Source organism: Cotesia typhae, unplaced genomic scaffold (assembly GCF_013202065.1).
Source record: "Cotesia typhae breed Kobodo isofemale line unplaced genomic scaffold, CoteBio_Ctyphae contig_123, whole genome shotgun sequence".
Taxonomy (NCBI): domain Eukaryota; kingdom Metazoa; phylum Arthropoda; class Insecta; order Hymenoptera; family Braconidae; genus Cotesia; species Cotesia typhae.
In genome coordinates this window covers 2,627,358-2,654,592 of record NW_027423715.1, presented here as the reverse complement: position 1 = coordinate 2,654,592, position 27,235 = coordinate 2,627,358, and the positions used below count along the sequence as shown (strand labels likewise).

At 29.5% G+C, this 27,235-nt stretch overlaps 1 protein-coding gene across 1 annotated transcript; it reads right to left on the bottom strand.

Annotated features, from left to right (window-relative positions):
• Positions 1-2,324: 2,324 nt before the first annotated feature.
• Positions 2,325-25,385, bottom strand: Iav (transient receptor potential cation channel subfamily V iav). The gene is made up of 13 exons (XM_074253205.1): positions 24,564-25,385; positions 23,895-24,120; positions 20,920-21,035; positions 20,571-20,807; positions 16,996-17,147; positions 10,114-10,330; positions 7,669-7,830; positions 6,885-7,082; positions 6,388-6,497; positions 6,021-6,316; positions 5,228-5,539; positions 3,558-3,954; positions 2,325-2,743 (listed from the first exon to the last, which is right to left on the bottom strand). The coding sequence occupies exons 1-13, from the start codon at positions 25,383-25,385 to the stop codon at positions 2,575-2,577; spliced, it is 3,414 nt and encodes a 1,137-aa protein (XP_074109306.1). The 3' UTR covers positions 2,325-2,574.
• Between the last annotated feature and the right edge of the window lie 1,850 nt (positions 25,386-27,235).

Genomic DNA, 27,235 nt, shown 5'->3' with positions numbered 1-27,235 from the left:
AAACTGCTTGATGCCTCGCTGTATCATTTCGATGTTTTGAATAGGTTAAACTTGTCTATCTTCTGTTTCTTATATCAAACTATTATATAATATCCATATATTTCTTCTTAGTAATATTATTTACTATCAATTGAATAATATTTAATATTTTTAACTGACAGTAATTTTTTTTCAATTTTTTAATTAATAAAAATTTATATAATAATTATTCTTATTACAGATGATTAAATATATTTAAAAAAAATTTAGGGTGTCAGCATTTAGACCCCTGTCAATAATTGGAGCTGTTAACTTACATCCAATAATCATAATTATTTTAATATAATCTCGGGAAAATGTAAACCTCAAATTTTCTAGGGTACGAACGTGCATGTATGCTTATTGAGTTTATTTATGCAGACTTTCAGTCATCCTGTGGACTATTATTGATAAAATTGCATAAAAAACGAGATAAATTTAAATCCTGCGTAAAAATATTTATTAAAATAAACAAAAAGCTTTTTTCTATAATGACCCTGCTTAATTTTTGATACTGAAAAAAATTTTAATCTAAATCAAATCAGTACAGTATTTAATTCTTTAGTTTTAAATCAGTATAACGACTGTAAAATACAATAAGTCAACTATGATAAAATTCTATAGATAATTTTGTCGTCTCTAAACTTAGTCACTTTAATAACATCTCAATATTGCCTCGCAGAGCACAACAGCGCTCTGGCTGTAAAATTTTCCAAGCAAAGTGAACTAAAAGTAATTAATCTTTATTAATGAGATACATAACTTTAAAAGCTTCGAATTTAAACAAATTACACAGCTCTATTCCAATATAATTTCCCCCGAGGTAAGCACTTATTTATTATTTTTTTTTTTTTTCACGGCGATGAAAGTCTCGCGTAAATGAAAAAAGTTGTGAGTTAAATAAAATATAAAAAAGATAAATAAATAAAATGCCTGGACTTTATATATACATTAAAAAAAAAAAAAAATTAGACATCAAAGTTATACTCATTTGGATGGACGAGTACAAAGTTTTAGTTTCGTAAATGGCAATCATGGATGGAAAATACATTTTTAAGTTTGCACTTTCCATAAGTTCACCTCCGGCTCTGCCATTAAGGATAGAGCTTTGCTGCATAATTGAAAATCGATTTCTATCACACTCTTCTTCATCATCTTCTTTATTCATCCCTTTCTTTCTTTATTTATTTATTATTTTTAAACTTTTTTTGCTGTATTATATATGTATATATATATATATATATATATATATATATATATATATATATATATATATATATATATATATATATTTTCATCTTCTTCAACGTCTCGACGCTTATGTTTAGATCGGGACTTTTTTTTCCCTTCAATTTCACGTGACGCAGCAGGGGATTTATGGGATGAAGAAAATCCCCGGTTGCGCTGCTGTAAAATTTCTTTCATAAGAAATATATATATTTTATCTTTATATAAAATTAAATGTATCAATAGATGATCCGTAGGAGAAATTCATTGAAAAGTTAACGATTATATTCTCAAGATTAAATTTTTTCTTTCGCGCTGACATATATTTATTAAATTTGTAATTTTATTTCATTAATTTTACAGTAATACTTTTTAATAAATTAAGAATTTTTTGTTAATACTGATACAGATAATTTATTAATTAATTTAATTATTCCGACTATTTTATTTCACCCCAAAATTTTTTTAAAAGCCGTTTTTTTCGAAATTCTCATTTTTTTAGAAGAAAAAATTAAAATTGCAATTAGCCGTAAATGCGACGCGAGAAAAAAATAGAATCGGCTGTTAAAAATAATATATTCATTTTTCATTGGTTATTTTTAGTACTTAAAACTTGTATTGAAAATTCTGAAACAGGTTGGAATATGAGCCTGAGGCTATTTGATGCGATATCGCTGAGAAAAATCTTCGGCAATTTATTTTAATAAAGTTACCGAATACATTTTTTTCAATTTACTATTTTAGATATATTTATTTTGGAATATTATTCATTCTTTATATTTTTTTTTTTTACTAATTTTTTCTGCTTTTTAGAGCTTAATAATAAAATTAAGAGACATTTAATAATTTTTATAGTTTTTTTTTTTTAATAAATTTTTGAAAAAATTTTATTTTTTACAACTTATTTATTTGTTTAAAAAATCGGAAAATTAATGAAATTAAAATCTAACACTAAATAAAATTAGATTATTTTTAGATTAAAATTTTTTAAATAATTAATTAAAATATATTATTAATTTACACTATAAAATTAAATAGTTGCAAAAAAAAATTTAATACACTAATTTTGGCTCTTTGAACTTGTCTTTTATTTTACTTTACGCAAACATCCAAAAAAATTTTAATATATTAATTTAAATTTCTAATTTATTTAGTTTTCAATTAAATACAATTTTTAATATTAAAGATTAAATAAAAATCAAACAGATAATTTACAGCCAAAAAATTGTTTTTTTTTTTTAACAAAGCGTACTTCCACAGCTGAAGACAAACAACAGTCACATTAAATAAAATTCTAAACCTCGAAGATTTAGTCATTCATATAATCAATTAGGGACTATCCATTCCATTTTCTCTCCAAGCCAATATTGTGTTCATGTCGCTGATTCCGCGAGTGCTCCACGGCTCAAGGGGATCCGTAGGTGAGGCCGGAGTTGAAGTAGTTTCTTTTTGCTGACTATCGTTGCTTCCCCTGGTATTAACTTCTTTCGGCGATACTCTGTCGGAAAAAAAAATTTATGTGAAATAATAAAAATAAAAATAGAAATTTAACTTTTTCAGTAAAAAATTAGTGACAAAAAAAAAGAAGAATATTGTAGTTGTTATTTTACAGAGTGTAATCTTTGAGCAAAACAATATGAGGCATAAAATTATTCGGTAAATTCAGACAAACGAGAGTTAGGGTGTATTTGGTTGGGTTCGCTGGTAGTTGGTTGGTTGGTTGGGTAGTGAAAGAAAATTTTGTTTATGACGGTTAGCAGTTGCTGGTTGTATGGCTGTTGGATTTTCCGTTTCTCATTTTCTCTTTTTTAACTTGACATTGTTTTCTTTATTTTTTATTTTTAGTTGGTTGTAAAAATACGAGGCCACAAGCTAGTAGTATTCTCGACCCGAAACAATGTTTTTATTTTACTTAAATTTTTTTATTTATTATTATTATGGTTATTATTATACTCGACAACTCATTTATCCTTTTTTTCTCACCAACATTATTTTTAAAAATAATTTTCTCTTGAAATATTTTAAAATATTTCTTGCTTCAAGTGGTGAACAAGATCGCGTGCAATATTCTTAAGACCAACCCGTGCAGTAGCGCAGAGCAAGTCCGCCAGCCAAGAACGAGAACGAGCGAACGAGTAGAACGAGTAGAACGAGTAGAACGAAAACGAGAACATGAACGAGAACGAGTTGAGAAAAAAGAGACGAAAATAAAATAGTCGCGTTATCGTGCTCGTCGGTTTGTATGATATGACTTTAGTTGATGTTATGTTTAGTAAAGTTGTTTAGAAGAGAGATTTTAGTGCAGTAGTTACCTGTTTTTAGCAGTTTTAGCACGACGTTTGTGATTTTTATTGACGTTTTGCGGGTGATTCTTTTCCTCCCTGGTAGCCGTCTCAAGCTTCTCATTTTCCCAACGACCGTCTTTAACGTCTAATTTCACTCGCTCGGGTTTATTTTCTCGGTTCATATCCGACGATGACGACGCAGATGACACCGTTGTCTTTTTCACCTTTGAAGTAGATTCGTTTACACAACCGTTTGTAAGTATAACACTACTCGGGGGATTTTCTTCTGATGAAGAATAATAATCAAGCAACCTGACACCAACGCCGTTCTGTTTATTCTCATCCACTGAGTTTGTTTCTTTCTTGTATCTCATGCTCGCTGATTTTATTCTCCTCAGTCGTGAATCCGTACCCAATAGATTGCCTTCGGAGTTAAAATAAAATAAATATCTTTAAAAAAGTTTTGTCAATTTTCATTTTTTAAATTTAATAATTTTATCTACTAATTTTTATAATCTATTTTTTATATCAAGATTTTGGAGGAGTTTTTAATAGTTTTTTGGTTCTATAAATTTATTCCGTCACATTTGTCCATTAAATTATTTTTAATGGTTTTTTTTTATTTTTCATATGTATTTATATAAATTTAAAAAAAAAAATTTTTTTTATGGCTTAATGATTTTATAAAAAATCAAAAAATCAAAGTCAAAATTTTTTTTTATTCATAATTCAGTGAGTAAAAAATATAAAAAAAATTACGTGGTTATTTAATCGATATAACGAACCCGAAAACAACGTAAGCATTAATTAAAGAATAAAAACATATTTTTTTCTATTATTATTTTTTTTCGACCTAAAAATTTTAGAATCTACCAATCGTTCAGCTTTATAGGGCTCATATTCTCTTGACAAAAGCCCTTTGTCAAGTCGACAGCAGTATGTCATAGAATTTTTTTTTTTTTTTTGTTAGTTATAGCTTCACAAATTCAATTTTTATTATCAATTCCGATAAAATCACTCACTGCTAAAGTTTTCGTATTACTTAAACAAAAAATTGAATGAAAAGTTCGTTGAATATTCCTTTGTATACGATAAATTTCGGACCAATTTAGGAATTCAATACCTATAAACTTTTCGTCAGCTGAAGGCAATACATTTTCAACATTATTCTCACGAGTTTATTTGTTAAGTCATAAAAATTCTTTGATTTGGAAAGTTTTTTTTATTCTTTTTTTTTTTTTGTTAATTCTCGATTCATTTCCCTCAACAAAGTATTATTAAAATTATATTTCTGACATTCTAATGAATAAAAAAAATAATTAAATCAACTTTAACATTGTTAACCAAGAATAAATCACCAATATCTCGTTTGAGGTGTGTAATATTTAATTAATTTACAAAAATAAATTGAATTTTCAACTTCGAAAGTTGGTGAATTTATTTCTGATGAGTTACCCTGAATTTTAATAATAAATTCTATTTAAAAACCATTCTAATCGATTAAAAGTTCTAAAATCGTATATCCTGATGAATTAAACATCAAACAGTAAATTTAACGGTAATAAAACCGGAGTTATATTTAGTATAAACCCATTGAAATTTAATTATAATAAAAAAAATCATAAAATTCGTAGCTAGCGGTCTGAATTTGGTTAAATGTTGGTAATTGAGTTAAAGAAGCTCAAAAAAGGACTTACTGCCACAAATGTCGTCGCTGGACTCGTCAAAGAGCTTGTCCTTCTCAGTAACAGGCGCCTGAGCCAAGAGCTCTGCCGGAGCGAGTCCCAGGCCGAAGGACTCCAGAACGGAGGCATCTAGCTTAACTCTGACTTCGCTGGAAATTCTGGCTTCCTCGGCCATCCTGAGCAGAGCCTCGTGCTGGGACTCGGGGCTCTCCGAGGCAATCACCAGATTCAGCAAAGGATCCGGATCGCTCTTGGCGCTGTCCTCGGGTGGTGACCCATTGAGTCGATTCTGATCTACCCGGGCAACTCCACTAATGGGATTTCCTGTGAAAGGTTCGTCGTATCGTGAGGTCAAAAGGCACAGAAATAGGAAAACTGGAGCTAGAGCTAGAGCATTTCCAGATGGTCAAGTAAAAGCACAAAACTACCGTGTGGGTGTATATCGTACTCATACGCCAGTGGACTGTTCGGTATCCAAAGAGAGAAATCCAGAAAGAGTAAATCTACAATATACGATGTACGATATACGATATACGATAGATGCTACCACTACGTGGTATATGCTACATGCTACATGTTACTTGCTACTGGACATTCATAAATGAAAACTCAATTTCCGTGGCCCCGATGTCGAGCCCGAGGCTACGCAAAAAGATGCACACAATACATTTTGATAAATAAATACAAAAAGGGTCTTATCCTCAATTGCTTTCCAGATCTTTTATGTCCAGTACTAATCTCCGACGGATACACACTACAGCTCAGCTCGTAGGACAGTCTATCGCATATGGAGTTTTATTCATACCCATCTCAATAACAGTTGTTGCAGGAGATATCGAGGATTCAGTGATTGTCATTGGCAGACCTTTTGACTGATGCCCGTCCAATATTAAGTATCCTTCTGTGCTTGTTATTCCTTCGGATACGCCACTCGGGTCAATGTCTTGGGCAAAGGCCATCACGTCCAGAGCTGCTGTGAGAGCATCCCCGAAACCCGGTGGTAACGTCGCTGCCGGTACGAGCGGCTGCGGAGCTACCGATGCTCCTCCCATCACCGATGCTCCTGGCAACCCCGAGATTTCTCCCTCGTTCAAGTGCGGACTGAATACAAATAAAAGCTCCAGATTGGTAACTACCGGGAGGATATGTCGAGTGTTGTCGCTTAGGTTTACCTGGCTCGGACTGGGGTAGAAATCGAAGCCCGGCCCCACATTATGCACCTCAATTCTTCTCCGGTCATTCCTCGCTTCCGGAGGGCGTTTATTGTCACTTTTCCTACTCGCTTTTTTTCGAGATTTGGTTGGTAAATTTTTACAAAAATTTTTTTTATTATTTTGCACTTTTAGTCTAAATTAATTTCTCTTAAAATTTTGTTAAAAAAATTTTTTTTAAAAGCTTCTAAAATTTTCAAAGAAAAATTTTAAAAAATAATAATTTTTTCAATTCTTTAATTAATTAGAATTTAATAAAAATTTATATGATAGTTATTTTTATTACAAATGATTAAATTAATTAATATTATTTATTTTGGAAATTTTACAAGAAAATTTCTAAAATTTACTATTTTATAATTTTTTTAAAATTTATCTAAAGTGCGGAAAAATAATTATTTTTAAATGAGAGTTTAACAGAAATTGTAAAGAGATTTAATATATAAGCAAGTACTGACCTTCCAATTAGCCAGTGCGCCTTTTCTCTGTCTGGCACGGGTTTTAGATTTACTTTTAATCACCATGACACCTCGCTGCTCGGAGGCTGGATTATTTGGGTCATCTCCGGGACCTAATTTTATGCTGTATTCTTGCAAATAGTTGTGAGCGTCTTTTTGCGACACTGCGCGCTCTAGTGATACCACTATTTTCGCCCACTAAAAAATTCATTTAACGTCACTTGTTCAGCGGTTTAATATAAATATCGACTGTCGAGTCAATGTAATATTTGAGTGTCTCTCTTCTGATGACATAGATTAATTTCAGCTTAATTTATAACTTAGACATTTTTTTAAGTAAAGTTAAAGTTAAACTTTGGTTAATTTAATTCATTGATTTTTTTTTCTTAATTGAAAATAGCCATTTGTAACATTAAATCCTTTATTACAACCAGAGAAGTACATTACAGTGTTTTAATAAATTAATATTTAAAAATAAAATTATGAAGTGAAAAAAATTACAATCGAGTTAATAATTGAAGTATTAAATAGCTTAATTGACTTTAATTAAGATTTATTTTGTCATCGTCATTGAATTATGGCTAAAAATTATTTCGTAAGTGCTGAACGATTAGTCTAAAATATTTTCCATTAAATATTTTTTTTTTTTTAATTTTATTTTTAAGAGTAAAAATATAAAAAAAAAAAAATGGCATGACGTTTAATGGTTGAAAGTTTAATCAATTAACTCAGTAGCAGAGTGACGCTGTACATCAGTATAAATTGAAATAGAATTAAAAATTACCTGTTTCATCCATTCCTTTTCACTTTGTTCAATAACATGAGCGTATGTATTACCCATCATAGCAATCAACATGTTGAGCAATAAAATCGGTACAAGGACCATAAAAATAGCGAACACTGTTTTGCTTAAATTTGGGTAGGTTGTATCGCTCAAATCCGAGTACTGAAAATATAAACATTAAGCGTTACTAATGCCAAAGGGCGTATAAAAAATTTTTTAACCACATTTTTACTTTCATACATTCCCTAGTTAATTGAAAAAAAAATTTTTTAAGGCGATTTATTGTTAAAAAATAATTTTTTTTTTTTTGCTAAATTATTTTTATTATTATTCCTCTGAAATTCGTCAACCTGTCATCGCAGTATAAACATATATATATGTTGGCAAATGTAATCCATCGAGTCCTTATTCTTGAGGCGTCGAGTTACCCCGAGTGTCGGATCGGGTTTAAGCGGATCGCGGAACCGAGCAATATTTTCAGCGGACGGGCGATATTTCATCGGTTTGCGTCTAGTCGTCGACCCGTGACTGGCCCGATCGTAATACCAAAAGCTCACGTGGACTAATAAAATTTTTCTTTCATTTCGCGCTAGGAAGTTTAGATGTTGCCGTCAGTTTCGCCGTACTACATCTTCTGCATGATGAATATATTTTTTATTGAATTAACGAGCAAAAAAATTATAACTAAACTTTATTTATAACGCCTTCGTGTAATAACAAACTCGTAGAGTTTATGTTTTAAATTTTTATATTGAATTTTAAAGAATAAAGAAAAATCACTAGTTTATAAAATAAATTTATTTTTTATTTTTTTGGTCAATATTATAAAAATTCCAAAATTTTTTTTTAAATATTAATTTAATTTATTATTAATTGTACATAATTAAAAAAAAAAAAAAAAAATTTGCCTCAAGTATTATTTAAATAAAAATAAAAAAAATCTGAATTTTACAATAAATACATTTTTAAAAAAATTATTTTTAAAAGCTTTTTATCAGAAAAATATTTTAGCTTAATTCTACGAGTACATAAAGCTTTTGCATGTAAATAAATCTAATGCTATTAAAGAATTAAATAAACAGCTTATCATTTCTATAAAAAAATATTTTACATTTGTTTTTTATTTTTTTTTTTTAACGATAAATACTTTAATTCTTGTGCTTAATTTTTTATAATTCCCGAGTATTTAATAATTCTGTGTTTAAGCGAAGATTTTTGTTGAGAATCAAGGAAGCGAATATTATAACGAGAATGATTGCTTGCATAAATTTGTGTTGTGTATCTAGTCTATAAATAAACATTAAAATAATAAAGCTTATTCATAGCGATATGTCGGGTCAGTAACGGGTAATGACTAATTCATTTTCCCGATTATTTGTGTTATTACTCAAGTTCATTTAAATATTTGCTAATAACCGTCGTGTATACCTTTTGCATTTACTCTACTCATTGAACTTTAGTGTGTGCTGTGCAAATTATTACGCTAAAATTTTAATTTAAAACAAATCATCGTTATTAATAATGGACAACCGAGAGCTAAATGGCTTACAGAGATGCTCTTTTTCAACAAACCGAACAAAATTTTTGATAAAATATTTATTTGTACTATCCTGCGTAAATTTGCTGATAAAAATCTTAGAAATTGTAATAAAAATATTAACAATCTCTTATTCGATGCGGAATTAAATTTAAAAAATAATATTATTGTTTTTTTATTTTTTTTTTTTGTAAAAATTTCAATTTTTTATTAACAAAATAAAAAATTTCAGTTTTTGGTAAATAACTTAATAACTATTGGTGATATCAAAAATCGGAAAAAAAATCTTTAAAGAGGAAGAAATTTCTGAAAAAATGTCTCTTAAAAATTTAGTATTGATCATTATTTATTATAAATCGACGATTATTTATTACAGTTTAATTTTTTCTGTATAAATATGTATTTTTCTGATAAAAATAATTTTTTTAGAAATTAATTTATTGTAAAATTCATATTGTTTTATTTTTATTTAAACAATACTTAAAGCCAAATTTTTTTAAAAATTATTTATTAATAATAAATTTAATCTAAATTCTAAAAATATATATTTAAAAAAATCTAGTAATTTTGATAATATTATAAATTTTTTATAATTATAAATAATGAAAATAAAGTTAGCAGACATTCAAAAATTTTCACAATTTTCTTATTGAAAAATTTACAACAAAAAAAAATATTAATTAAATTAATGAAAAAAGTAAAAATCCGAAATTGCATTTTTTAATAAAAAAAAAAATTGTGTAATTAATTAAAAAAAAAATTACAATTAAGTAATTTTTTATTTTTTTTTGTGTGCATGTACTTATATTATTTTATAAGTGAAATATGGTTGACGAATCGGGTGTAAAGCGTAGCCTGACGCGCTTCGCGCTATGAGGCGTACAAAAATAAAGTAAATATAATCTTACACTGTAATCACCGAGGGTAATTTGAAACAAGGCCATCCAAGTGGAGTGATAAGATTGAAAAAGCGAGGAACTGACCCTCGGAAATCCTTTATATAGAAAATGAAATGATTGGGAAAATCCAAATAGGACAACCATGTATATTATTCCAAAGGTCAGCATGTCGCCTGTTATCATGCTGTAGACCATCGTGACGAACGGTCCAGTTAGCCGTACGGCCCTGTAAAATAGATAAAGGTTCGTAGATTAGCCCCTTAGAGTCATTAATGATGATCGTAACGACCTGTCCTCGTTATTATCATTATCGCAATGTGCAATCGTTATCGAGTTTACCCCCTCTCTTTCCCTGCTCCCTGCTCTCTGGTCTCTGCTCTGTAGTCGTAACCTGCACTCTCTACTCTCTACTCTATACTACTCTGTTTGTCGCGGATCAATGGACAATCACAACGGCATACACACCGTTTCCTAATCTCGGCTGCTGGAGGTATATCGCATAACGATCCAAACTCGACTGGGTATGGGTATGGGTATGGGGCCATCGAAATATTATACATTCTGCTATGCAGCCCAGCCAACACTGCCACGCTCTACACTGAATCTACTGCACATTCTCTACTCGCTGTACTTCTGACTACGAATGTACTGTTGCTGTTTCTCTCCTGCTTCGAGATACGTCTATCCTCCAGTGTATGCATATCCATATACATTTATGCGGATCCGACGAGATCAAGAGTATATATCCGGGCAAACAGTGCCGTTGCGATTTATGTTAACCGTCCAAATGCTCACCGAATTGATTAATAACTTGCGGCTACTCTCTATGCAGTAAGATTTTATCTCCAGTAATTTAATTGATATCCATTGGCTATTGTTTTATTGCATTTACACTTTTTTGGTTTTTTTTTTTTAATTATCTTCTGATAGTTATAATTATTACTTGCTTGCATTTTATTACATTAAAAACTTTTCTGGCCTTAATTTTGAAAGAAATTACTAATGTAATAAAAAATTAATTTGTTTAAAATTTTTTAAATAATTTCCAGCATTAAAAAATCAATAAATGTTCATTAAAAATTTTTTTGGCCTTAATTTTGAAAGAAATTAGAAATGTAATAAAAAATTAATTTGTTTAGAATTTTTAAAAAATTTTATTTAGCTGAAAAAAAAATTTTTTTCTTGTTAAAAAAAAGTTTTTAAGAAAATTCGCAAGTTGCCTATTTAAAATTATTATTTTTTTTTTTAAGAAATTTTTTCTCTCAGCGTATGGCTCAAACTAAAGTTAGTAGTAAAAATTGCCGACAGAGGGTGCATGACAGCTGAATCTTCTCCCTACAAGAGAGTTAAGTTTCGAAATTAATCAGTAGTACGGATGTTAGCTGACGCGCCATCTGGTGGCTGAATTTTTATCCATCCCAGGAAAATATGCTCGTTTTTTGGAAAATTATGAATTAAATTTAATTAAAAAATTTTGGAGTAAAAATTTAAAAACCAAAAAAAACATTCAAAATTAATAAAATCGGCTTTTTTTTTTTAATAAATTGGAAAATAATTTTTTTTTGTAGTTATAACTGTATAAAAAAATGTTCATAAATAAATCGATATATTTATTGAATAATTTAGACTTGATTGAGGAAAAATCTAAAAATAATAATGATAAATAGTGAAAATAAATAGCCATGCCTTTAAAAGCTGAACGATAAGCTAAACACTCGATTATCAGGGTAGATATTCGACTGGTTGTACACACTCAATAAATAATCGTTATCTATTTGGAGGGTCGGAGTACCGGTGAGTGAAGGTGTGAGTAAGTGTGGGAGAGTTAAAAACAAGTGGTTAACAAATAATACGACGTAACAATGTTTGATAGTAAACTGTCATCGGGGCTAATGCACTTACGACTGAGAGTGGGGCGATGTCAAGTAACAAAGGGTTGTCTCAAGTATAGATACGCAAGAAGATGGTATAGTGGAATACGGCGGAAGCGAAGGAGTGCAAAATTATACTATGTATAGAAGCTCTAAGAAACTTCATGACGTAGGTGGTAAAAAGGGATCCTCGGTATAGAATTATAACTGCTTTGCAATTTTAGTTTCTCAAACTTACTGATAATTTACAAGCATTAGTTAGACCGAAAATAAACTCGAGTTTAATATTTATCTGAAAAGTTTTATACTGAATTAATTAACTCCTATTTATTAATAAACTACCAAGCAATTATTCAGGATTTATTTTAATCTATGTAGATACACAGAAACAAAGGTTCATTTGAGCCAAAAAAAAATTTTTTTTTTTTTTAATTATTTTTTTGAGAGAAAAAAAAATTTTTTTGACAAGAAATTTTACTTATTCCAACAAAATTAATTTTTTTGCTTTAAGAAATACGTATCTTGATCCAAAAAAATGTATTTAAGTCAAAAAAATCTTCTTGTTTTGAAAAAATTCAGCTTCTTGCTCCAAAAAATTTAATTCTTGCTCCAAAAATTTAATAATTCGATAGAAATAAATTTTTATTAATTTTTTTATTGATAAAAATATCGATCAAATATAAAAATTTATTGTATCAAATATTTATGATATTTTCTTGAGCCAAGAGATTTTTTTTCCAGCCAAGAAATTTTTTTTTCTGTGTACAGAAAATCGATTAACAACAAGGCTTCTTTAAAAATTTTTTAGAACTCGTTGCTGATTTAATTGATCGAAAGTTGAGAGTAGAGGTCAGTGCAACCCTAAGAGTACATATGTTCGATAATTTAATACTTGAATAGCCTCGCTCCAGAAGGGAGACTTTCAAAGCAACAAACGGGCATTTTAAGTAGCTGAAATAAAATAAAGTGGGGTGTAATTGGACACTCGAAAAATTTAATACTTGGTTCTTTAATGTGACCAAATGTTCAATTTTTTTGATAAAAATTGCAGTGAAAAAAATGTTTTCATACTCAAAATTAACATATTATATTTTTTTCATCGCGTGAAAAAAAAAAATTATTATGAAACTGCTGAATCGTGACGAGGCAATTTCATCTTTAGTCTAAAGCTTTTAAAAATGTAAAGCGTTTACTAAAATATGATAATGATGATACATAACACTTTAAATACTCCCTCCTTTTTTTTTAAATTTTTTTTTTTTTTTTAATTGATAAAAGAAAAAAAAATAACTAAATTCCGTAAAAGCCCAGCAATTGGCAGTGGTTATTTTCGCGAAATATCTAAATTATCTATTGTTAAAAGCTCATCAGCATCACGTAATTATAATGACGTTACTTAAGGTAATAATAAGCATAAAATATCGAAAAAATTCGAAACTAGCTCTCCTCTAATAATATTTAGAGCTTTCAAAGGAATTTCAGTCGTTAACGGTAAAATATAAAATCCCAGCATTCGCGTCATGTCTAATTATTGGCATATTTTCCGATATTTCTCTCATTATACTTTCCGCAAAATTACACCAGATATATATTTACATCAGCGACCGGAAATAAAAGTAAAGTGATGAAAATAAAAATAAAAGCTGGAGCATTACGGAAAGAATTTGCAAAATGTTTTATTATTACTCTATATGGGATATTTTTGGCCTTATAGACGGTATACATGCGCTACTCAGTATGAGGAAAGTTTCAAATTGAATTAGAGGACTTTAAAAATTTTTTTATCATCCGAGAAAGTTGGTTGCTGAAGCATGAGCTAGGCAAGGCACCTATAAAGTTTTGTTTGATATATAATGTATAATGTATAATGTATATAGATGTGTGTGTGGGTAATATATGTGAGGGGGCTGTGGGCCATGGGCTGATCTATTGATATGCCGATCACAGAGTGAGTGTGTGTCACAGCGGTTGATTTGGCATCCATGATCCATGTACGCGACATCCAACTCTAAACTCAACCCAAATCTACCCTTATTGCTATCTCTCTACGCTTACAATGTCACAATCATCTAAGGTGTCATCATGTTATACATAAATAAAATATGCACATAAGCGTTATAATCATGGCTTAATTCACTGAGATTGAATTGGAGTGTTAATTTATCTGATACTAAAGATGTCAGGTGTTTTTTGGCATGTAAAGGCTTTTGATTTAGTAATATAGTAAAGCAGAAATTTAAGCCGACTGTTCACATTTTCTTAGCCGATTTTTTGCCCATTTCCGAATTTCATCAACCCAAAGACGTTCCAAGATGGACTCAGTGATAAATAATACGTACAATTACCACTCGATTAATCGATTAAAAGCCTGAATTGTCCGTAGATGTATTAAAGTGTAAAATGATGCGTATTTTATGGATTCCTGTGGCTTCGTTCCGAGGAACACTGTAAGACTCGTCAGTGTGGCTGCAGTAGGGTCAGCTCCGCCTCATACCTCAGTACGCTCGCCCATAAATAGACAACACACAGCAAGATCGTCCTCATCAATTCAGTCATCGTTAAACTGCTATTTACTGAGCTTTGTGGTGAAAAAACACAAAGTTAATACACTGTGATATGAACTAGAGATGTTTCTTTCCGCTCCGCCGTCCGGCTTTCGGCAATCGAAAAATTATATTTCAAGTATTTTTAAAATTCTACAGATCAAAACGTTAAATTTGAAATTTTTTGGCAACTTGAGACACACTGATCTGATAAGTGGCAAACAACTACAATTATAATTTAAGTTATCTTCAATTCGTCATGATACTGAACAAATTTAAACAATTCAATTATATCTATAAATATTATTTAAAAACTTGAAAGTTAGTTAAATTTTTGTACCCTTCAGGGTAATATTAATTTATATTTGATTGACAAATTTTTGGTAAAAATAATAAATTTATAAAGTTTGACGAAAAAAATAACTATAATTAGCAATGAATTAATCACTGTAAAATAACCAATTATTAAACTTTCCAGCTCAGAATTATTAATAATTAACTAAATTACAAAAACTGAAATTAAATAGTGTAATAGTTTTCATACAAAGTAATTGAAGTTGTTTTTAAAGCTATTATAAAATTAAATGAAAATTTTACGCTGACAATAATTAATATTGTTGTAAAAAGTTTAAAGATTGAAAATGAAAGTAAAATTTTTTCTGACCACTTTAACCACTTAAATCTGATAAATGGCCGACTACTGCGCAAATAATCCCCGGATTTTAAAACCTCGCATAATCGACCCCACGTCTGGACACTTATCAGATAATATTTCGAAAAGTACATCCCTTGATAACATAACATACGAAATATCAAACGAAAATCAGAGAGTATTGGGTGTATATAATATTGAGTATTGAGTATCAGGTTGGTTGTTGTCATCGACCAGACTAGCAGAGTACTCTTGTGGAGATAAAGGACTTACCTCTGGCTCTGTGCTCAGCACTCTCAATTTTGTACTCATTCACCCCATTCGCGTAATATAATACTGGATGCACTCTCTTCCATTCCATTCTCTTTCAACTAGACTCAACTCAACTCAACTCGACGCAACTCAACTATCACTAGCATGATAAAGCATCATCGATTAATAATTCACTCGCCCGGCCAACGAGCTATGTGGCGTCGATCGGTATAGTGTGTAGTGAGAACCCTCTCGAATTACATCCGGCCACATTCCCAGAGAAATGATTAATGTCACAATGATTTTGTGCTCTTTACCGCGACAAAACGATGACGCGATTAAACATTCTCTGTTTATTTTATTATTTATCCCCGCTGCTAAATTTAAAACGATCCGATCACATCGGGCTTAGTGTGAGGACTGAAAATTAATTTTACGTGTCGTATTAAAAACAAATTGATTAAGAAGCACAACCAGTGTGACAGCCTAAAAAAAAGCGATTTTTGAGAATTAAAATAAAAAAAAACTACTGTATCAATTATTTTACAATTTTGAGGGTATATTTATACATATTTTGAGAATACACAGTAAAATTTTTGGAGAAAAAAATTAAATATTTTCCGAGTTACACGTGATCTCCGACGGCGCTAAAAAAAAAAAGGTCCTCCACTGCTCGAGTGATTCCGGCTTTCTCCGTGGGTAAAACCAAAAAAAAAAAAATTCTCGTTAAACTAAAAGATATTGTCTGTACGATGAACCTCGGTCGAAAAAAAAAAATATTAAAATTTGACACAATGACAGCGTTTAAAAAAAAAAAAGTTGAATTTTACCCAGAATTTTGGTCGTTTTTGGCCTGCCAAAATTCGATTTTTGATCAGATCAAAAAACTAGAAGGTCATTGTATGAAGAACTATATATAGAATATGCAGAAAAAAATTTGGTAGTAATTGGATCATTTATCTTCGAGTAATCACTCTCTCAAATTCGAAAACTACTGTTTTGAGAAAAACACTCTTTAAGTGGCTGTAACTCAAAAACTATTTGAGATATCAATTTGAAATTTAAATATGTTATTTTTAGAAGTATAACCTATCGAAATATAAATAAAAATAAATTTTTATTTTATTATTTAGTATCTCAAACTTAACTCTCTTCTAAGGAGAAAATTTAGCGACTATGCGCCACCTGTTGGAGATTTTTCACACTATCGTTTATCAAAAAATTACATATGAGCATTTATGACCATATTAAGCTATATATTTACTAAAAAAAAATTTTTTTAGTATTTAATAAACCTTATTAATTAGTAATTAATAATTTTTTTAAATTTAATGAGTGAATGAATATTTATTATTAATTAACAAATCGTTTACTGAACATTATTTATTCACTGTTCATAAATATTTAATTGGACCCTTGAATAAAATTCCACTTTAATAGATAATTTAATTAGATCACGTACATTTATAATTTTATTAAAAAAATAAATAAAAAAAGGGTTGTAGTATCTAAATTGGAACACGACAAATAAGAACGTAACTATCGATGTGTTTATAATCGCCTAGCGACATACCCAGCGAAGAACATCAGCAAGAACCACGAGCCCGGAACAGCGACCACCAAAATAGCATCTTCTAGATGACGATCCGCAGCCAGACGGCAAGGGATGCAAGCAAGGATCATTATGTTGCTTAAAAGGAATATAAATTTTGCTGGTTCATGACTCTGTGAACAAAAATACATTGTTGATAATAAAAGTACATCCAATTTTATATTTCCTTATATTGACATAATCCCAATAAAACAGTTTATTTTCTGGCAGTCAAATTAAGTATTTATAATTTACTCCTGTCTTGGTTAAATTTAGTTGCATCAGTTGAAGGTACGTTACTTGATCCCGATATTCTCTTTTATACTTTACAGTGAATTAAAAATAAATAAAATTTTTTTTTCATTGTTTGTATATCAGTTTCAATATTTATAAAAATTATTAATCAATTTGCCACTCTTTTATTTTATTATCAAGCTTTAAATAATAATCTGAAAACTTAATTTTGTCATAAAAAAAAAAAAAAAATTATTTGATTCAAGAAAAAAAATTTTTTTCCAAATTTTGATTGTTGCCTTTAAAAATTCGATTCAAAATTTTTATTTAAAGAAAAAAATTTTTTATTCAATAATTTTAGATTTAAATTAAGGAATTTCATTATTTTCAAATAAAATAAACTATAAATTTTTTTTTTTTAATTGTTTTACAAAAATCTAAAAGCCAACATTTTTTTTAGGATTTCAATTTGCATCAATCCATTGTGTACTTTCTCTTTACGACTGATTTTTATTTCCATCAGTATTGCTTTGATCAAGCTTTATTTGCAGCCTTTTGTCAACGTTTTGTATCGAAGCTTTAATTATTTTCTGCGCCTTTTTAAATCTAAGAGAAAATTTCTCATCCATTATTATTAGTTTATAATTAGTAATCATTTTAATGACAAATTAAAAGCTTAAATTACTTTTTACTACCGAGAGGAATTCGAGACAACAAAATTGATTCTCAATAATTGTCAAGAAAGTGGGCTCAGATATTTTTGAACTACATCGGAGTTACCATTAATAATGCAATAAATCGAATGTATATTTTGGTAATCTTGTTATCTGGCACATTAATGTTTTTTAAAGATAATTATCAGATGAAATACATAAGTGAAACTAGGCTTAATATTATTGGAAATCGATATTTAGTATAAATTATTTATGGAGATTAATCTAGGTGATAATGAAATTATAAATATTAAATACTCGGGGGATAATTTTACTAGTAAATTTATTTAATAATCTAGAAAAATTAATTATATATTATTATATGCACTTAACGTTATATGTCAGGAGAATAATTGGGCACTTTAATTTAATTTTTATGTAAAAGTATTTTTAAAATAAAAATTTGGAAAAAAATTTTTTTGTAGAAAATTTCAGAAAATAAACAAATTTATTTTTTTTCCTGATAAAATTATTGAAAATCTAATTTTGTCACAATTACAGTATAAATTGAGTTTTACTTCTGGCAAGACATTGAATTTATATTTTTAGAAATTTAATTTTTATTTTATAAAAACTGTCAAAGTAAAAATTTTAATTGTTAAAAATTTATTGTAAACTAGCAGTCTGCAGTTAACTATTGACATTTATAAAGATATAAGCTCATTTTGATGTTATACTCATAAAGAGCTTTCATTTGAGTACCCACATGTATTTTTATATATTTTTCATATATACATATATATAATATATATAAATATATGAAAAATTCATGTGGGTACTCAAATGAAAGGTCTTGATGAGTGTAATGTCGGGATGAGCTTATATCTTTAAAAATGTCAATAATTCACAAGATACACTCAGTAAAAAATTTTGTGTGAAAAAAAATTTATTATAAAAATCAAAACAAAATTTTTTAGCTTTTATTTTTAGGAAAATTTTAACTGGAAATACAGCGACATCCATTGAATAAAAACAATGATAATGTGAGCGGGAATTAGATGGAAAGTATTGATGAGTTAGTATATAAGAATGGTAGTAAATTAAAAAGAGAGAAATTAGAAAGGGCAATAATATTAATGATGTAACGCGATAAATCGTGGAATCGACATAACAACTAGTCTTGCTGAGGATAAAAAAGGTCTAACCAATGTTACTACTGGGGTCGTTAATCCTCGTCTACTATTTTTATTTGAAACATTTCATGGAACCTCTTGACTTCTCACTGACTCAGAGCAATTGATCTTACGTCGTTCGTCGCGATTCGCTCGGCTGGTTGGATTGATTGAGCGCAGTTTGTTTTCGTGACACGTAAGAATGAATTCGCAAGACAAGTATTCAAGATATCGGAAAGAAAGCTTGTAAGAACTTTGTCAGCACACCCATTCAAACGTTTTTTAAATTTTACAACGCGCTCTTGTTTTATGCGAATATAATTAACCGGAATTCGACACATTAAATTAATAAAATTCATTAGACTAATAATAATAACAATAACACTCAATTTAATACTAAGTTGAAGAAGTAATTTGTATTACTGAGTCTCGTTAATTAATTTTACTAAAAAAACTAAATTTGGGTCGTTTCCACAAAAAGTGGAATTTTCAGAGAAAATCTTTTGGAAATTTTTTCTCAAGGAATTATCTATTAAATTAGAATTAATTATAGAAAATTTTTAAGACACAATCTACTGTAAAAAAAAATAAGTTTATTGGATTTTGTTAATTATTTTGACTAAAAAAAAAAAAAATTTAGATTATTGAGGGGATCATTTAAAAATAGAATCTTAAAATAAAATTTTCAGGGAATTTTTTCGATTGATTGAATTTAAAAAATTAATAAATAATTTCCCGAACATTAATAGAATGTAAAAAAAAAAGTTGCACTGAACTCTATAAATTATTTAAGCCGAAATTAATTATTAAAAACCAGAAATGAAACATTTTTAATGTGAACTATAATAAAAATAAAAAAGAGCTTGTACTGTTACGCGGTTTGATATTTTAGGAGCAAGTTAAAAATTTTATTAGTGTTATAAATTTATAAATTATTAAAATTTTTTTTTAAATTAACCTGTCATTTAATTTAATTTTAATAATAGTTCGAGTCATTCACTATTTACTGTTTTCAAAGACTGTTCGTATTTAAAAATAAAATAAACAATATTAAAAATAAAATACGGCAAGCTTAAAGTTTTTTACTGTTATAAATCTATAAATTATTTTAATTTATTTTTTAAGAGAACCTGCTGTGAATTTCTGAACCTAGAAAATCAACACAGCCATTTTTGGAGCAATTGACAAAATTAAAATTATTTTTCAATTTTAAAATTTTAACAAAATTCTTTATCAAAAAATTTTTAGATTTTTTATTTGATGGAAAAATTAATAAATTGTCAAATTTTGAGCTCTAAAAAGGCTGAAAGTTTTTTAGATGGCCTGAAGAGTTATATATAAGACCCTTTTAATAATTTATTGCAAGCTCATAAATATTGTACGATTAAATATTGACTTTGCTACTGAAAATGAAATATAAAGCCGATTGATAGTTGTGAGCTTGCGATTAAGCCCAAAAATGAAGAAAATATGAAAATAATAATAAAAAATTTCTTACCAATTGTTTAAGAAAAGATATAAGGCCAATGTTTATGACCTCGCCACCAAGTTGGAATAAAATGTAACCCAAGACACCCACGACGGTGATGCATTCGGCAATAGTCCGACCTATTTCCGTCCACTCTTCTGGCCATCCCATCAAGTCAGCATCGATCTCTGCCGGACGCAGATAAACGGCCAAGGATAGAGACGTTAGATGAAATACAAGAATAATTAGACGTTTCAGGAACTGTAACTGTTTAATGTAACGCTATTACCATCAACCAGCCATTTATTCATTAATTCGTTCGCTTAAATTGAAAAAACCGCTAATTTTTATTAATTAATCGTAATTGTGATTGACATACGCGAGCAAATGTCTTCCACTTTTCCTCGAGCAGTCGCTGAATTATTCCGCCGTCCAGCATGTCCAGGTGCTCTGCTTTTGTACCGTTCAAAATAATAAACAGCGCTGAGTTCCAATCTGTAGGATTTAATTATTTCACCTCCATTACTTTCTTGTGAATATTATGAATAAATTTATGTGCATTTATATTTTAGGATGCCGGGGAATATTTTAGTGTGCTACATATTAATTAATTCCCTTGTAAGTTTTCGGGAAAGGATAATTTAAGCATGTTCTTTATTAATTCTCTGATGAGAGATTTTATAAATTGATTTTAACGAAGGAATATTCAAAATTTTGTCCATCAAGTTATCTTTAATTTTTAATTATGATTGAAATATTGTCGAATAAAATTTTCTTAAACTGTGAAAAATTTTTTTTTATTCAAATCACGAACTTGAAGTTCTTCAAATTTATGGACTTGATTCAAGTAACATTTTTTTTTACTGTATGGAATATATTTTTATTAAATATATGATTTAGTACTCATAATTTGGAGTACAGTGATAAAAAAATTAATTTGTAAAAAAATTTTTTAATTAAAAATTTTTTTAATTGTTCAAAAGAATATTTTTACAGTCAACGCACTAAAAAAATTGAAATAGTAAAATTAAAAAGGATTTTTTTACAACTTAATATTATTTCACAGTAAATTTACAATAAAAATGATAAAAATATTTTTGAATTAATGTTTTAGTTTACAAAATTTTATTTTATTAATTAAAAAATAAATTTTTAGAATTTATAGAGCAGAATATTTGAAAAAAATTTTTTTTCTTTATATCTTATAACTTTATAGCCTCTACAATACTGAAAAATAACTCTTTGATTGATTACCCCAGTCCTCAGTCTAGACTGACAGTGAGAATGACAGAAAATGGCGGTAGTGATTGACTTTTACCGACGATAAAAAAAGGAAGCCATTGAGTAAAAAAATATAAATAATATAAGTAAATCTCTTTAATCCGATTTAGATCCGGATCTTGACTCTTTCACTTTGGTGTATCAGTCAGGTAATTGGCTTTTCTCGATCACCGATCCAGGCCCCACGTGTGTACGGTACCGTGTATGGTACAGTAGAGTATAGAATAAAAGAGAACACAAGAAGCTTTAACCATTAACAACAAACAGCCAGAGACTTAGCTCCCGAGAGAGATAGGCTGCCCAGAGTGCCCGCGTGTGTATACTCTATTAAATCGCTGGGCTTGAGAGAGATGAAATTTAACAACCTTAAGCTTTAATCAACTCACTGATTAGAGGCATCGTTAGAACAGAAGCTTAAGTAACTCGCAGCTACCTCCACCTAATCCTCAAAGGTAATTGATTTTAAAATCTCATCTGCCCGCCACTCATTATAAAATAATTTAATAGCAAACAACCATCCACATAACTCAATATTATTATTATTATTATTATTTTAATTTATAATTTATTTTAGTTGTGAACTTACAGGCGGGTCCGGTAAAATACTTTATGGATTAATTATAAATTGTTATTGTGGTTATTGTAATTATAATTGTTATACAATAATAATGCTAGTAATAACAGTTACGTACTTGTACCGCCATCAGGTAACAATGTGTTCGGGGCACTAAGTGGATACGCCGAGCACGTAACGTTGTTAACCCTATGATTTTGATATACATATATATATTTATATAGAACGATGGTAAGTGAAACATTTCAGACAAACTATAAGTATTTTTTGCTCAAGTATCAGGAATATAATTTTATATTTAATTTAATTTTTAAAAATTTTTTAACTTCTCTGCTAAGAAAATAGAAAATTTTCAAAAATCGGGAAAGTTATTGGTTTTACTCCGTTTTTTGAAAATCGAGTTTTTATCAGATCTCAATGTTTTGAGGTCCTAGGAAGCTTCTCTAATGCTTCTCTGACGTTCAAGAGATATCGTTGTCGAAAAAAATTGAAACAAAAATTTTTTTCAGAATTTTTATTAAAATTTTAGTGGCTTAAAAATTCAAAAAATAATGTTCTAGGAAACTTCTATCAGACTTTTGAGCTCCAAAGCATAAAACAGCTATCTATTTAAGCTCAAAATAACACAAAAATTATATTTTTGAGCTCGAAAAGTTCAAAAACGAAATAACTAATATTTTAAGTGCTTAGGAATGAAGTTAGCGGGAAGTTGCAGGGATGGTCTTCAGGACCAACTGATTTTCTAATTTTTTTTAAGAAAAAAATTAGGAGGCAGCCTTTAAGAAGTTTAAAATAATGTTAAAATTTTTTTTTACTTTCAGTCTTCAAATTGATAATCAAATAATTGTAAATAAATTATTTTTATAAAATACTAAATTTTCTCGTATTTTATAGCAAATTTTAAATTCTATATTCATAAATAATTATAAGAATCTTTAATAGTTCTCGAGAGTATTGAGACAAATGTAATAAAATTTAATTGAATTTACAAATTAAACATTCGTTACCCATCTATCCGATTATAATTTAAGAACATATTTAAATCATTCACTTCAACAATTGAAAAAATAATATTATAAAGAATTTATAAAACTTAATTTATATTTTACCTCACAATTAAAATGAAATTTGATATTTGAATGCTCCGGTAACTTTTAATTAATAAATATATTACGAAAAGTATATAAATAGTAACATTCAATACCCTCTTCATTGAAACTTTCCATATAATATGATTCTGCACAAAATTAAAGTTTATCTCTTAAATGATATTTTTAAAAGCATTATTTTTTAAATTGCATCCAAGGTTTATTTTGTACTAAAAATATTTTTGTAAGATAAATAAAGATTATTCTCATTAAAATGCTAATTAAAAAGCAAAGCGTATTTAAATTTATATGCATTACTTATATGATATTCTATTTTACTTTATTTTCATACAATTAAAATTACTCATTAAAAAAAAGTTTAATAATAATAACAAAAAAAAAATAACATACTGGTTCTGCCATCAGGTAACAACGTGTCCAGCGCATTTAGTGGATACGCCGAGCACGTAATATTACTATAACGCCAAAATTCACGTGCCGAAAGCTCGAGCATTTCACGAAATACTTCAGCTCTTCCCAGTTGACAGGCCAGTGTCAGAGGTGTAAATCCCGCTGTGTTAGCAATTCCATTACTCGCTGGAAACTTCGGATGACGTAAAGCATAACCGAACATATCCTATCGAGATCACCAAAATCATAATCATTATCATAATCATATATACGGAAAAAAGTAAACTGTAATACTACAATTTATTATTTGCATAGAAAAAAATTAGGAAAACGATTTAAGCTAAAGGCCATCCTTGCAACTTTCCGCTAATTCAATACCCATGCGCTTAAAATTGCACTTATGACGTTTTTGAGTTCTCCTAGCTCAAAAATCTGATAGAAGTTTGATAAAACACTATTTTCCAAATTTTCAAACCATAATTTTTTGAGTGAATGATTTCCACGTGGTTGAAGGCATTCGACGCAATTTTTTAAGCCCCATAAAAAATTTTTACGATTGGATCGATCGAAGAAGAAATTTCAAAATATATTTTAATTTACTTTTTTCCGTGACAATTACACTCTATTTTTTACATCAAAAAAAAAAAAAAAAAAAAATTAACAACTCACAAGTTTATCACAAACGACGACCATGTGCAAAATCATATTCCCAAAAGAATCTTGATCATCAGGATTAGCGCCAGAATCCAGAAGAAGATTATAAACACTCTCATTAGCGCAACAGGCAGCCCAAGCGAGGGGGTACTCGCCCAAATAAGCCAACCCCTCGTAGTCGGTGTTGCGGGAGACTCTTTGCTGCTGCTGGTCCCTGGGTAGAAAAAAGCTCCCGATAGCGCGCTGAGAAACATTCGCCTTGGCCTCGATCAGATCCTGAACGAGTTCGTTGTTGTTGTACGCGATGGCCAAGTGCAGGGCACTGGCGCCCAAGTACTCCTCGCCTTCGACGGCGTCGATGGCCAGGCGGGGGAAGCACTTAATCAAGACCCGGGCGATTCTGGTGTGAGATTTAGTGTCGCAGATTATCAGGACGTGGAGGAGAGTCTCTCCAAGAGAGCCGCGGTACTGCATTTGCCAGCAGGCCTCGTGGTCGGTCCACCTGGCCAAGGGGTCGAACCTCGACAGAGAGGCCTCGATCGGCAGCACAACCTGCTCCAGGTCGCGGAACTTCCACCTGAGATACTCCGCCCGGTTTATCGTCTGGCCCTTGCCGTTGTTGTACATCAGGATCCCGAACTGCCCGCGGATAACTTGCTCGACCTCGGATTGTCCGCCGCGGTTGAACGCCTCGATCAGTTCCCCGCCTTTCTTATAATTCGCGAGTCGGTAGAGCAAACACTGGTCCTCGTCACTGGCCTGGCTGATGACCCGGTCCAAAATTGACCCCGCGTTGATCTGGCTGTCCTTGCTGCGACAGGCACACACGTTACCCATTCAGACATAATTAGTCGTGAACCGCACTTTTGAGAGATCACGTTCAGGCTCTGATTCAGCACTCAGGCTTCAATGACCATCAACGAGGGAATTGTCCGCGACTTTAAATGACCCCGATCGGAGTGAAAATTTTAGCACAAAATTAAGTTTAAGGGTTACTTCGAAAGAGAATTCGATATGCGGTTCAGTTCTAGTATCACTTGGACACGAGGACGGAAAAAGCAGGTCAGTTAATGCCATTTGTTGGTCGGAAGTTGATAGATAAGTAAATTCTCTTGAGACGGGGCGAGGCCGAGGCTGGCTCGTTGTATTTTGGTGTGTAAAACTGAGGGTTTACTGAGCGAAGGATGCATTAGAACTGGTGTCTAGTGCCCTCGAGACGGGTAAGGCCGCATGCATCTTACTAAAAGCTTTTCTGTGCTATAGCAACCAGCGAATCTATAAACTGTACCTGGTTCCGAGTGATACCAGAGGGTCACTAGGTGATGCCCATGTTATGAGAAACTCATTCTCTTTAATAAACGCTTTTATTGAACGTTTTGTTTTGTTGTAAGACTCGATTTTTTTTTAAATTTAAAATTAGAGTTTGTTTCTATTTAAAAATTTTTGGAATGATTTTTTAAACAAAATTAGAGTTTGTTTTCTATTTTTAAATTTTTGGAATTAATTTACAAAACAAAATTAAAGTATAACAATAAAAATAAATTTTAAAATTGGTTAAAAAATTTTTTTTATCCTGAAAGCTTAAAAAAATAAATTTTTTAAATAATTTAAAAATACTTATACAGTTTAGACAATATAAGAGCTTAAAAATTTAATTAAAAAATTATTTGAAAGGCTATTTTGTTCTTTTTGGTATAAGAACATAAAAAAAAATATAAATTTTAATTCAAAATATTTTTGAAAAAGTTGGGAGCCAAAATTCCTAAAAAAAAATTTTTTTTTTTGATAATTTAATAACTTTTAAATATGTAAAAAAAATTATCTCAGAATTGAATAATTTGAATAATTTGGTAGACAACTCGTATTGACCTGACCCTACCCAAGCGGACCCGAAATTTTTTACTGCATTCAAAATTATTTGTTCTGCAGATCTCGTAAATTTTTAATTAAACCCGATGAGCTAGTTATCAAGCGGGAAAATAAACTAAAATGAAATAGAAAAAAAAAAATTTTAATAGTTGATTTTAATATAACTGGCTTGAATTTTCTTTCCAAGTAATGATAATTAAAAAGAAAAAAGAAAAGTCATATTAAATCGAACTCCCGAAAATCGATAGCCGTACGGATTATGAATTAATAAAAATTCAAATTGGTTTTACGGATTTACATTTTTTAACGAAACAATACCTTTGTTTAAATAATTCTATTAAAATCTCGGGGAAAAACGAACACGCCAATAATTAAATAAATCAATAAACAATAATCATGGAGAAAAAAGCTCTTTGTTTCGTATTTCCGGTAAAATATTACATGGACAATTGTTTTATTTTTATTCTCCAGTATTATTTATGAGTAATCGAATCCTGAATTGAGATTAAAGTTTTAAATATTAAAAAAAATTTTTTTGTGGAAAATAAAATTTTTTTTAAACTCAAAATTTAAATTATTAAATTTATAATTTTTTTATTAATAAATTCATTGTCATTTTTTATTTTTCATCGCTGCTCTCGTGATTGGCGTAAGCTCTTTAGTAGTAAATAAATAAATGTATGACTGTATAAATTTATCTTCTTTATGCCAATCGACGTTGATATAATAATTGATAAAATAATAAACGCATGTAATAAAATAATATTTCTAGAAACTTCTAAGTGAATCATCGCCTTGGAGAAAAATAAACCTCCGTT